General features: G+C 38.7%; 1 protein-coding gene across 1 annotated transcript in view; it reads right to left on the bottom strand.

The window, feature by feature from the left end:
- dally (division abnormally delayed protein) overlaps nt 1–12852 on the bottom strand; it is a 59724-nt gene that overhangs the window by 36316 nt on the left and 10556 nt on the right. The window contains exons 3-4 of the mRNA XM_029311459.2: nt 11285–11864; nt 10633–10834 (exon numbers count right to left, since the gene is read on the bottom strand). Of these exons, the coding sequence (XP_029167292.1) occupies nt 10633–10834; nt 11285–11864 (782 nt within the window). The remainder of the gene's footprint in view (nt 1–10632; nt 10835–11284; nt 11865–12852) is intronic.

Genomic DNA, 12852 nt, shown 5'->3' with positions numbered 1-12852 from the left:
TTCAGCCCGAGTCGAACCTGGGGATGCACCGATGGGGTGGCTGGGCCAAGAAATCGAGCGGTAAACTCGCGATTCCCAAGGAATCGATTAGCATTGAATATTCTCTCTCTCTCTCAGGGGAAGGATCTATAAATATGTAAAACTCTAGAGGTATATAAATAAAAAATATAAAAAATTACAAGTTTGCAGCCGTGAGACTGATAAGAGTTAAATATCGCGACGAGATCATTTAAAGATTTATCCTGCAGCTAATTCTGAAGCTTCTAATCCCTAATAATAGAAATCTCTGATATTCGATATACTATATTATATATAATATATTGTATAATATACAGGTATAACATATATATATTTTAAATATTATATATTATATATTATATATATAAATATATATATATATATAATATATAATATTTTTAAAATATATATATATGTCATATATTATACAATATATTATATATAATAATATATTAAAATATTAAGATAAATATATAACGGAAAATTATATTAGTTTTATATATACATATGTATAGATAAAATTAATATATTAATGTGTATATATATATATACATATATGTATCGACAGTTCTAATTATGTGAGACCATAAATTGTAGATAGAGAAGACGCTCCTCTCTCTAGGCGCGACCGAGCGAGCGGATTCCCGAGGCGGGTCTTCCTCGAATAAGATGCACGAGCGAGCTCGAGGTCCTGCAAAATGACTATACGATCGATAGTATTCGAGAGAGTTCGATCCTCGGACACTCGGTCGGGCCGAGTCAAAGAGGCCCGCAAACGGCGAAGGATGCGTGGAATGCAATGGGCGCGCCGTGAGGTGAGGTGGTACAATCGTCCTTCTCTCCCTCACGAGGGACTCCCTCTTCCGTTTTCTTCTCACCGAATTTCATCTTCTTCTCGCCTCTCTCTCTCTCTCCCTTTCCCTCTCCGTTTTAAAAGAGTTCGGTATCTCGGGCCTTCGCTGAACGCGAATAGATTGTAATATGAATTTTTTTCTCACCTTTAATGATTCTTTATGGATCCTCGCCGCAGCCATGTTGAATATTGTGACGTCAGAGACGAGAAAGCACACGCTGAAAATTCTTAGATACCATTCTTAAATGAAAAGATATTTCGGATGGTTTTGACATACTTTTCAAATACCTCGAAAACTATACTTTTCCTTTGACAATCAAGCAACAACCGTAAAATGATCTTGATGCCAGACTTTGCCATGCGGACCGATTGCGCATGTGCGCAAAGAGCAGACGAACTGGGCCTCATATCTCATAGTCATTTCACAGTTGTTGATGGATTATAAAGGGAAAAGAATAGTGTTCAAAATATTTTAAGAGTGCGCGAAAGTCTAAAGTCATCCGAAGTGCTGTTTCATCGAAATCTATTTCTATATCGAAATTCCATCCAACAATTTCCAGCGTGTGCTCGCGTCTGACGTCACAATCCAACATGGCCGCGGCGAAGATCCAGGATCCCTTAATAATTCTTTAAAGAAATAATATTTTTTATATAGGATTTCACTTTCCACTCGCTAAGTTCGATAAAAAATGGGAATTAGACGGATTGTGGATGTACTTGGCGATGAGACGAGTGTCACGCGTGGCGTATAACGTGACGCGGAGCGATAAGAGAATGGTAAGAAAGAGAAGCAGGAGAGGAAGAAGAAGAAGAAGATGGGAGGGAGGTAGAGAAACGTGGTCGACTTCGACTTCGGTCCAGGACATCGGTCCAGGACGGAAAAATTGTCGTCGATGCGTTGGCGCTCGCTCGTTCCGCCGACCGGTACACACATAGCAACAGCAAGCCCTCGCTCTGCATTCCTCTCGTCCTCTCTCGATCGGTGGTCTTCCTTCTTCGGCTATTCCATATTCCGTCTCGCTTCCTCCCGATTCATCCGAGCCGACGAGATGCAACGATCGAGTGGAGGGAAGAGAGAGAGAGAGAGAGAGAGAGGGAGAGACACGGATGGAAACGCACGGAAGGGACATACTGAGAAAGAGAGAGAGAGAGAGAGAGAGAAAAGCGGAAAGATCAAGAGATAGACGGAGAGGGAGAGAGAGAGAAGAGCAGAGATGCACACAAGGCTTCCTCAGGTACGATAGGTTCGCTCGAATTCCCTTTTAAGAACACCGTTCCTGCTCCTCTCGTTCCAGATGATCTTTTAGAGATGAATCCTTGTGCCATTATCAATTTTGATGGCTTCTCTTGATAGCTTCATCTCTTACATGTGATTACTACACGAGTTCAGTAACATTTTTATCGGCGTGTATCAGAATTCTCGAACACAGCTGATCGTTTTCTCTTATTTCATTTTGCCCTTCATTACAGATGTATAAAAAATTTATTTATTTTATAACTTTTTTTTTTTTTAATAAAACATTTTAGAAATATTTTTTATTTCGTCATATTTCAGTTGCCAAATTGTTTTTAATAAAAGAAAATGATCATTCAGTTTTCGCCTGACAAAAGTAGCAGAATGACGTACTTATATTCTTATTTTATTTTGTCCTTCATTACAGATGTATAAAAAATGAATTTATCTTATAACTTTTTTTAATCAAACATTTTAGAAAAATTTTTTATTTCTTATTCATATTTCAATTGCCAAATTATTTTTGATAAAAAAAAAATATAATCGTTCAGTTTTCGCGTGACAAAAGTACCAGAATGACGTACTTATATCGTCACGTTACAAAACCGTCCTTTCTCACGTGTTTCTTACGTTTGCCAAACTATTTTCAGCGAAAACGTTCGCGTCATTAAATTTCGCAAAATTGAACAGCGATACCCCGAGGAAGGAATATGAAATCATGGATAAAACAGATTGCTCTGCACGTTGTGAATGGAAAAATAAAGTCTGTTATAAATAATTCCTACACTCGATGATGACGGATGCTTCGAGGAACCACGGTCAAAGGAGATACTATCTAATATCGCTCGCGGAAATAAAATCGTGACATCAGCCCGTCGAGACTTCTCGGAACGTATTCTGATCACAATAGCACCTTAACTATAAATCTCACAAAACGATTCATATTCATGTGTATGCGGACGTTCGTAGTTCTGCGTAGATGATCGCTATCGAAGATTTTCTGCTCGCGGAAAATCGATATTATCGTTTGTCTTGCTTTTAACCAAGATCTAAAGATAGCGTCGAGCTGGAGGTGCAAAGCGAACATTTGCGAATGTTTGCGGAAATGAGATATAGATGCTACACGGAGAGAGAAAGAGAGAGGGAGTGTCGAAATCTAAAGTAACGCGCAGCGCGCGTTTCGTTTATGCTCGTCATAAGTTCAGCTCGCGGATTGACAAGTAACGAGCTTCAACATTTGGGTTCCGAGACGCGTGACTCGTGCCTCGTATAAACTCACGAAAACATAAACAAGCGAGTAATATGCAGATTTCGAGAATTTCCTGCACGAGAAACTCGATCGACGACTCTAATAGCCTTTTGACAGATACGACCTACTTACTTATCTATCTCTCGCGAAGATAATCATAATTATTTGTTGTTTAATAATAATTTTTTAAATAATTATTATTTTGTTTATTTTTGCCATCTTATAATAAGTTTTATATTCAAATTCTATTAAGGCTTCTGGATCCTTGCCGCGGCTATGTTGGATTGTGACGTGAGAAAGCACAAATTCTTATTTCTTAATTCTTAATGCAATTTTTAAATAAAAAGATATTTTAGATGGCTTTAGCACACTTTTAAAATACTTGGAAAACTATTCTATTATTTTTTCCTTTGACAGTCAATCAACAACCATCAAATTATGATTAATACGTGATGTCAGACTTTGCCATGCGGAATGACTATGCATGTGCAAAGAGCAGACGAACTGGGCCTCATCTTACAACAATCATTTTACAGCTGTTGATTGATTATAAAGGGAAACGAATAGCTTTCGAGGTATTTTAAAAATGTGCTAAAGCCATCTGAAGTTTTATCAAATATCTTTTTGTTCCAAAATGGCATCTAAGAATTTTGGGGTGTGTTTGCTCACTTCTGACGTCACAATCCAACATGGCCGCGGCGCGGAGAGCTAAGAGCCTTAAATTCTTACACAACATCCAAGAACCCAGCTTAAATATCGAGGAAGCAATTCAAGAACTCATTACAGCTTTTCTAGCATACTGCTTCTGAGCCTCATATTACAATCATTTTACAGCTGTTGATTGATTATAAAAGGAAACAAATACCTTTCGAGGTATTTTAAAAGTGTGCTAAAGCCATCTGAAGTTTCACCAAATATCTTTTTACTCCAAAATGGCATCTAAGAATTTTGGGGTGTGTTTGCTCACCTCTGACGTCACAATCCAACATGGCCGCGGCGCGGAGAGCTATAAGAGCCTTAAATTCTTACACGACATCCGAAAACCCAGCTTAAATATCGAGGAAGCAATTCAAGAACTCATTACAGCTTTTCTAGCATACTGCTTCTGCAGAATTGGCTCGCCCAAAGTGACGATGAGACAAGATCCGAGGGACAAGACGCGGAGGAAGGAAGTCACACGTTCGTCGTGCGTATTCGCGGCCGGTGGAGCACGCAATTATCCGAAGTAGGCACCGAAAATACTGATGAAGGAATGGGTCATTGATTCCCCTAGTTCGGCACCGTGCCAAACTCTCTTCTCCACTTCCTCCATTATCATCATCATCATCATCATCATCATCGTCGTCGTCGTCATCATCGTCTTCTTCTTCCTCCTCTATCTTTCCTCGCGGTTCGTCGCGGTTCTACGGTGTGCACACGTTGTTTCTCGTCACCAGATGACTATATCGACCGCGTAGGAGGCTGGGTCGAAGCCAGAGAAACTGTGGCTCGGTCCATCATACATATACAGGGTGTCTGACATAAGGTGTCACACCGAAAATACGAGTATACAAGTAGATCTTGAGATACGAGTAGATTTGGAGACAATTTTTCCTCAGCAAAAATATTCAGCCGTATCAATCATTTTTGAGTTAAAGGGTTTTTCGCAAACCAAGCCTTGTGGAAATAAAATATTAACAAAACCACATTTTCCAATTAATTTCGAGTAGAGTTTACTTTAATAAAATTTTATTTTAAAGTTTAATTATAAAGATACATGATGGCAAACATTGGGAACATCGAAAAAATGATGGCCTTCCTCGACATTTTTGCTGAGCTAAAATCGTCTCCAAATAACGACATCAATCTACTTGTATATTTTCGGTGTGACACTTTATGTCAGACACCCTGTATATCTATTTTCAGGGGGGAGGAGGGAGGAATACCAAGCTACAGAAAGGACGAGAAATATACTATGATTTTCGCGCCAATGCAGACGTTTATCGTCAAAGATACACACAAGCATAGAAACGTATGGTATCGATATCGAATCTAAGAACATGTCTTTCGTCTCGGGCATCGGGTTACTGGCACCTATGAAATGTATCGCGGGATCGATCTGACTTTTTTGCCCGACGATCTAATAACGCGATATAATGTATATACGATGTATTTTTCGCGTAAAATGAATTTTTAGTAATTTTTTAAATTACTTCTGTCCCAATTTATCTCTTAATTATAATTGTCAAATTTTTATTCATATATCATTTCTGCTTCTCTTTCTTCCTTCATTATATCAATTATACTTTATATTATATTAAAATACGATGTGTGTGCTACAGATATTTATCTTCAGATAAAAATCTTTATCTACAGATAAAAATCTTCTTAATTAAAAAAATTACTCTTTATAGCAATATAATCCAATCTGTTATATTATGTTGATTATTTAAGCAAATTGCGTCGTATCACTATCGCAAATGTACAGAAGAATATTAGAGATAATAAGAATAAAAGCAGAGTAAAATAAAAATTTATCAAAATATCGCTCCAAAGACAATTACTCCGAGATTGATGTTTAGCCTATTATAGAATTTCGTTAAAGCGGAATTAGCCGAAATGTCCGAAATGATATGAAATGCCGCGAATATCCAGGCCCAACACATTCCTCGAGATCGAATTAAGCGATTGAACGCGATAATATGTAAATACGTTTGCCCAAATTACACGGTAATCTGTCCATCACGTATCTGGGTCAAACCTGGGCGCAATCATGTGCGAGCTAAATCGAAACTCGAGCGATTTACAACGCTATAAAGAAACTTAAGCATCCTCAAATGTAAACCGAAATATTAGAGAAACGTATAAAATTATCACAAAATTCTAGATGAAAATTATTAAAAGTAAATTACCACGAAATATTAATGAATTTTCCATTTTATACGCGACACTTATCCTATACATCACACTATTTCACCCACAAATATTTTATTTGTTGAAAAAAAAATTCGATGCAAAGACATCCGCAAGCATTCCTCGATGATCAATAGAGAATCCTCGGATTAAGAATTTCCGGAAGGAAAAAGCGTTGAAAATGATCAGAAATTCTATACAAAAATTATTAAAAGGAAATTATCACGAAATATTAATAAATTTTCTATTTATACAGGATGTCCCAGAACTGGCGGAAAAGTTTTTAATGGCAGATTCCTGGTATCATTTGGAGACGATTTTTCCTTAGTAAAAATGTTGAGGGAGGCCATAATTTTTAGCATGTTCTCAATTTTTATTATTATGTATCTTTATAACTAAGCCTTATATTAAAATTCTATTAAAGCAAACTCTACCTAAAATTAACTGAAGAATATAGTTCTGTTAATATTTTATTTTAACAAGGCTTAGTTTCCAAAGAAGCTTTATTTTCAACTGCTTATAATTTGAAAATGATTGGTGTCTCGACATTTTCGCTGAGGAAAAATCGTCTCCGAATGATACCAGGAATATGTGCATGCCATTAAAAACTTTTCCACCAGTTCTAGGACACCTTGTATATACGACACTTATCCAATCACAAATACTTCACTCGCAAATATTTTATTCGTTGAAGAAGAATTCGATGCAAGAACATCCGCGAGCATTCCTAGATAATCGATAATCCTCGAACTAAGAGTTTCCGGGAGAAAAAATCCCAGGGAGATCGAATAGCGACCCTAAAACGAGATCATAAATGCTTTGTGTCTTGTTGAAATGTGGGTGTGGGGAAAAAGAGAGTACAAGACGAATAACGAGACGAAAGATTAATTCCACTTGAGAAGGACAATGCCTCCTTTTTCGTGTTCGCCCAATTATGGAAGCGCTCGAGCGAGGTTGTAAGGATCTCGGGCGCCACCCGGGAGATAAAGGATATTTCTTTGCGAGGACTCGCGAAGGATCTCCGCGAAACGACGATCCTATACACGTAAGGACTTGGACATTCGCTCGTCTTCGTCGCTCAAGACAAACAAAGAGGATTTCAAGAGAAGGGAATTCACTCTCTCTCTTAAACAATTCAGTCAAATACTCGAGCATAATTTGCATGTTCGAATGTGATCGTTTGAGAAAATATAGACATGTTCTTCTCCGAAAATTGTGTTTATCTAGAAAGGGAGAAGAGAAAATATCCGAATAAAATTTTAATTTCTTTTCGATAAACAAGAAAATTTATTGAACTCGAATAAATATTTATTTCAATACCGCCTTTATAAATCACATTTATTTGAAATTAATAATATTGATTTGATGCGAAAAAATATTTCATTCTTTTTTCAAAACAGATAAATATTTATTTATTTCAAATAAATGATTTATTAAACAATTTTTTAGGATATATAAAGAACAAACGTCGCGTTTAATAATAAAATCCGATTAAGTTCTTTTTCAAAATTAATAAATTCCATTGAAATCCCCGAAGAGGAAAGGATAATTTTATTAGGATTGAAATTCTGACAGAGTTCTAGTTTCGCGGATTCTACTGTCAGATTCATGCAAAAGCACTTATATATTCCTGCGAATAATTCAACAACCGTCGTCCCGTCAGAGCCGCGACAAATAGTAAGATATACATTCTTCGTATCGGATTTGTTCCTCTACAAAAAGCTCGCTGACATTATAGGGAACATTCTGCAATAACGAGAGAAAGAGACGTCAAGCTTGTCACCGACCGCAGTCGCTCCTTATTCGAGAACTTCTTTTCCCATTCTACGGCAATTCATATACGATTTACAAGCGAGAACAACCAAATCCCTCGTATAAGATCCAACCGAAAGATTAGCACCGTGGGTCCATCAGCTTCGTCTCGCTAATCCCTTTTACTTTGGTCACTCTCCCGCCTCTCCCAGAGTTCCCATGCTAATCCGAAACTGAAGGAGGAGCGACACAGGGTGCGCAACGTGACTTTTGTCAAACTGCTCTCCCGATAGAGACCAAAAAAGAGAGAATATTCGTCGGGACGGAATAAGTTAAACGCGCTCTCGTGTATATATATATATAAGCGCGTGGGGCGCCGCGGGATGAATAATAATGAGGGACATTCACGGAGATGTGGAGAACACCTCGTCGGGCGCCTTTTCGTAAAAAGGCCGTTAAGGTGCTACCTTAACGATCCACGGGGCCCCCACGGCCGCCGCCGCGTCGCGGTGAAAAAGGGAGATCGAGGGCCTGCACGTGGAATGCAGACACGTAATGCTCGCAGAATGCGCCCGGGCCGCCGACCGCCGGCGGAATTATTAGTATGAGTGAGAGAGGGTCCTCTCCTGAATGCAGCGGGTCGAATACAGGTCTATACGCGGTGCGCTGCGGTATCGGGTGTAGGTAGGTATGTAACATGTATATATACACACACGTGAGCGCGAAGACGCACAGGTACCAACAGGTACGAACAGGAGACCTGCCGCCGGTCTCACGGGGGCCCGCCGACTCTCCCACTCTTTCATCCCGGTCCTGCTTCGGTTCGCAAGGCAGACCTTTGTTCGCGATTCGACGAGTACGCAAATCGATGCGCGATAAGGGACGAGCGCGATTAGAGGATAAAAAAAAATATATATATATGTATGGTATATATATATAGATCCGCCCCATCCGGAGAATGTGCTCCGAAATGAGAGCCAACTTGGCTACGTCAAGTCGAAACGAGATACTGTAAGACTATTTGCCTTTTTTCGCATACGATATATTCGAAAATCGAGACTTAATTAAAAGCTGAATTTATTTTTTCTTGTATACAGAGAGAATTTGTTCTTGGAATTTGCCCTGAAAATTATGGTAAGCGTGGAACAATATGCTGGTGTGGGAAAAATTTTATAAGAGTTTCTCTGATTAATATATATAATATCTAAACAAATACGAAAAAATTTAAATGATTCTTTGTCGAAAATTAAGAGGGATTTCTTATATTCCCTCCCTCAAGTTTTTTTCTGAAATTTCTGACATAATAAGGATATTTATTAATATTTTTTGATCTTCCTGTATCGTTATAAGGAGATGAAACCAACAACTTAACCCTTGTTTAATTTTTTGTATTTTTAGAATATATGTGTTTATATAAGAGACTCCCCTTAATTTTCAACAAAGAATCATCTCCGAAAATTTTTCGCACTTATTTAGACACACTCTGTATATACATATATTGAAAAATCAAAACTCGAATCGATTAAAATTCGAATAAAATTATTTTTCTACAAAAACACGAATCAGCTGTTTGAAGCTCGATGAGGAAGCAAGTGATAAAATTGTCCTACGAATCTCGAATATAAAATTGCAAATTGCACGTGTCGCATTTCGAGGGCGCGAGAAGTCGATTAACTAAGGCGAAACGGGTTGACCGAGGACAATCAGCAACCGCGAATCGATTTCGTTGGGAGGAAGAGGAGAGACCGCAGAGAGACGACAAGGCGGCAATCTGGCTTCTAAGCGAAGGAGATCGATCCTGTCGTCGCGGCGTGACCGCCCGTGTGAGAAACTTTTAATTGCGTTCCTCGCGCGCGAGCGGAGCGGCCCATTTCGTCGGGACTCGGGGTCGAGAACCGGAACGAAGGGACGAGAAATCGCGGCGTAGGTAAGAGGTAGATGGTGAAAGAGGCAGGAGACGAGAGAAGGGAAGAACGACGGCGAGACGAGGCGAGGCGAACGATGGCGCGAGAGAGGGCACATAACTTATGCGTGTTCACCGAACGAAGAATTGTCTCGAGGATGGTAATATGGGGAATAAGGTGGCGCGCTATATATCGTATGGAAGAGACGAGTGTGACGAGTCCGGGTCTCCAAAAAAACGACTACAGTGAAATGGATGTGTAAAAAGATTGCCTATTACTATTCGGTGAACTAAACGGTGTCAAATGTTCAAATATTCCAAATATTCCATATAATGTGCGCGTACTTCCAGAGAGGAAGAGTGTTGATAATATTTCTTGATATTACGACTTTGCGATTATTTTATGCCAAATATTCCATATAATGTGTGTATACTTCCAGGGGAAGAGGATTGACGATATCTATGACTATATAGTGAAATATGGATGTGAAAGAATATATATTATACTATTCGGTGAACTAAACGATAAAAATGTTCAAATATTCCAAATGTGTGCAAACTTCCAAGGAAAGAGTGTTGATGATATCTTTTGGACTTTGCGATTATTTTCTAACGGTGTCAACGTCAAATCGCGACTGATCCATCAACAAAATTCTACGGTCAAGGTGGCCGGGCGGATCGAGAGGGCCGGCCTCCTGTTGAATATGAATATGAAACACTCTCGCACTTACCTTTTGCTGGAGATCCGGACCGTTCTCCATCGCGCGCATAATGGCATCCGAAATGCGAGAGTCCAACTCTCTAACGGCAATCTTGATGTTCAGCTCCAGAGGATTGTTATCGTTGTCCACCGCGGCGATGAGCCTCCCGACCGTGGCCACGTAGCCGGACCACGCGTTATCCAGTTCGTACGCCGGCTCCGTCAGGCAGCCCCTGCAACGTTTATTTGCATTTTTTAATCTCTCTCTCTCTCTCTCTCTTGCGCTCTCGCAACGCGAAGATGCAACGGCTATTATTATCGCGTGATGTTATTACGCGAGTCTATCAAACATCTCTCTCTAATAATTATAACAATCTTTCTGTAACAATTATAAATAATTACAAATCCGAGAAATTGGAAAAATATATATAATTTCCCGATCCGCGCGAGATATTCCAAATAATTATAATAATTATCCATTCGACAACTGCGTTCTTCAACGGGAAAATTAATCGACGAGACCAAGTGTTGCTACTGAAGTACCTTTGTTCGATTGATTTACTGCGCTTTTCATTGTGCCCTATTTGTGCAGATTTGTCAGCACCATTTCGACACCCGTGTTAAAGGGATATTCGTTTCGGAAGTTTTCGAAATTCCTCGTACATCAACCTGACGTGACTCACCTTATTACGTTCATGCAGAAACCGTTGCAGGACCGTACGTCCTTTCCGATTCCCTTACACTTCGGACAATAGGTCATCCTGACCAGAGCGTTGTAGCAGGCCTTTTGTTGCGGGCTGTTGGCGCCTTCGGCGGCAAATAGAACGCTGTCGGTCCGCTCGAGAAAGGTCTTGCCGAGGCTCAGAGCCTGCACCAGCACCCTGGTGGCTTCCAGGCTCTTGCTGATTTTCTTAAATATGTCCTGCGGCACATCGCTGAACGGTTGGATGTCGTCCATTGTTTCGTGCAGACAGGACTTGAACTTCTCGGTGAAATCCCCGCGATTCTGATCCGGATCCACGAGGTAGTGATAGGCGATGGGGAAAAGCCGGGCGAAGAACTCGCGGAAGCGCTCCTGCAACGTGTCCCGGGTCAACGGTTGCTGCAGATCGTCCGAGGTGTTGGCGGACGAGACGTAGTCCACCATCGCCTGGTAGAGCGACCGGATCGAGGGTCTGCTCAGGACCGCCATCGACTGATACACCTTGTCGAACATGAACAGCGTTTTGTTCTCCGACTTTCGCAGCAGAACAATCACCGTCTCTGCAAAAGGAAAGACGCGCTCTCTTTTAATACGATTTATTTAAAGACGGGTCAACAAAAAGTTGCAAAAAGAGTCTTCTCCCTATTTCAATATCGCGCCACTCTCGTATAATTGCGTCGAGAACTTTTACAATCTTTTCTGGAATCGTCTTTCTTCGTAGCAATATATATGTATATATAGACGTCAATCATTTTCGAGTTATAAGCGATTGAAAAGTAGTAAGTAATAATAAGTAATAAATAAAACATTTTTATTAAATTTATGTAGAGTTTACTTTAATAGAATTTTATAATTTAAGGCTTAATTACGATAATGGCAAAAATTGGGAACATGATGGCCTGTCGACATTTTCGTTGAGGAAAAATCGTCTCCAAATTATCCCTGGAATCTGCCATTAATAGGTGTACTAAGCTGGGACATCTTGTATATATAATATTCGAAAAAAAAAGAAAAAAATTTTAGTAGATATAATTCTTGATAATTTTATCTAGTTATTCCAAGACAAAATTATCACACCTTAATAATGCCACAAAAATGCCCCGATTTATCGTTTTATCTTAAACTTATCTTTTAAAGAACACTCTTTCACTCTCCATTTTCGAAAAACTTCTTAAAATAATTTAGAAAAACCTCGCATTTTCCTTTACTTCTTTTGAATATATATATATTAAATTTTCTTTCCTTTTTTTCAAAGACTTTATTATATTGTATCTTAGATTTTAGATAAAATATAAAATAATAAAATAACAACAAAAAGACTTTTCTCTGATAAATATATTTTATTGAAAAACAAATCAATTTTGTATGTTTGTTTTAAAAAGTACCGAAAATGAAATAAAAATAAAATAATAAATAATAATAGAAATAATAAAATGGTAATGATAAAACATGGAAAATAAAATAAAAATGAAAAATATAGAGTTTAAAAAAATTACAGAGAAAGCTCTATAAAAATAATACTAAAAAAATATTAAAAAAATTAAAATA

Source organism: Nylanderia fulva, unplaced genomic scaffold, assembly GCF_048542155.1.
Source record: "Nylanderia fulva isolate GAGA-0341 unplaced genomic scaffold, ASM4854215v1 Scaffold3, whole genome shotgun sequence".
Taxonomy (NCBI): Eukaryota; Metazoa; Arthropoda; class Insecta; order Hymenoptera; family Formicidae; genus Nylanderia; species Nylanderia fulva.
Note: the sequence above shows the minus strand (reverse complement) of the source record. Positions and strands in the feature narration are given on the sequence as shown.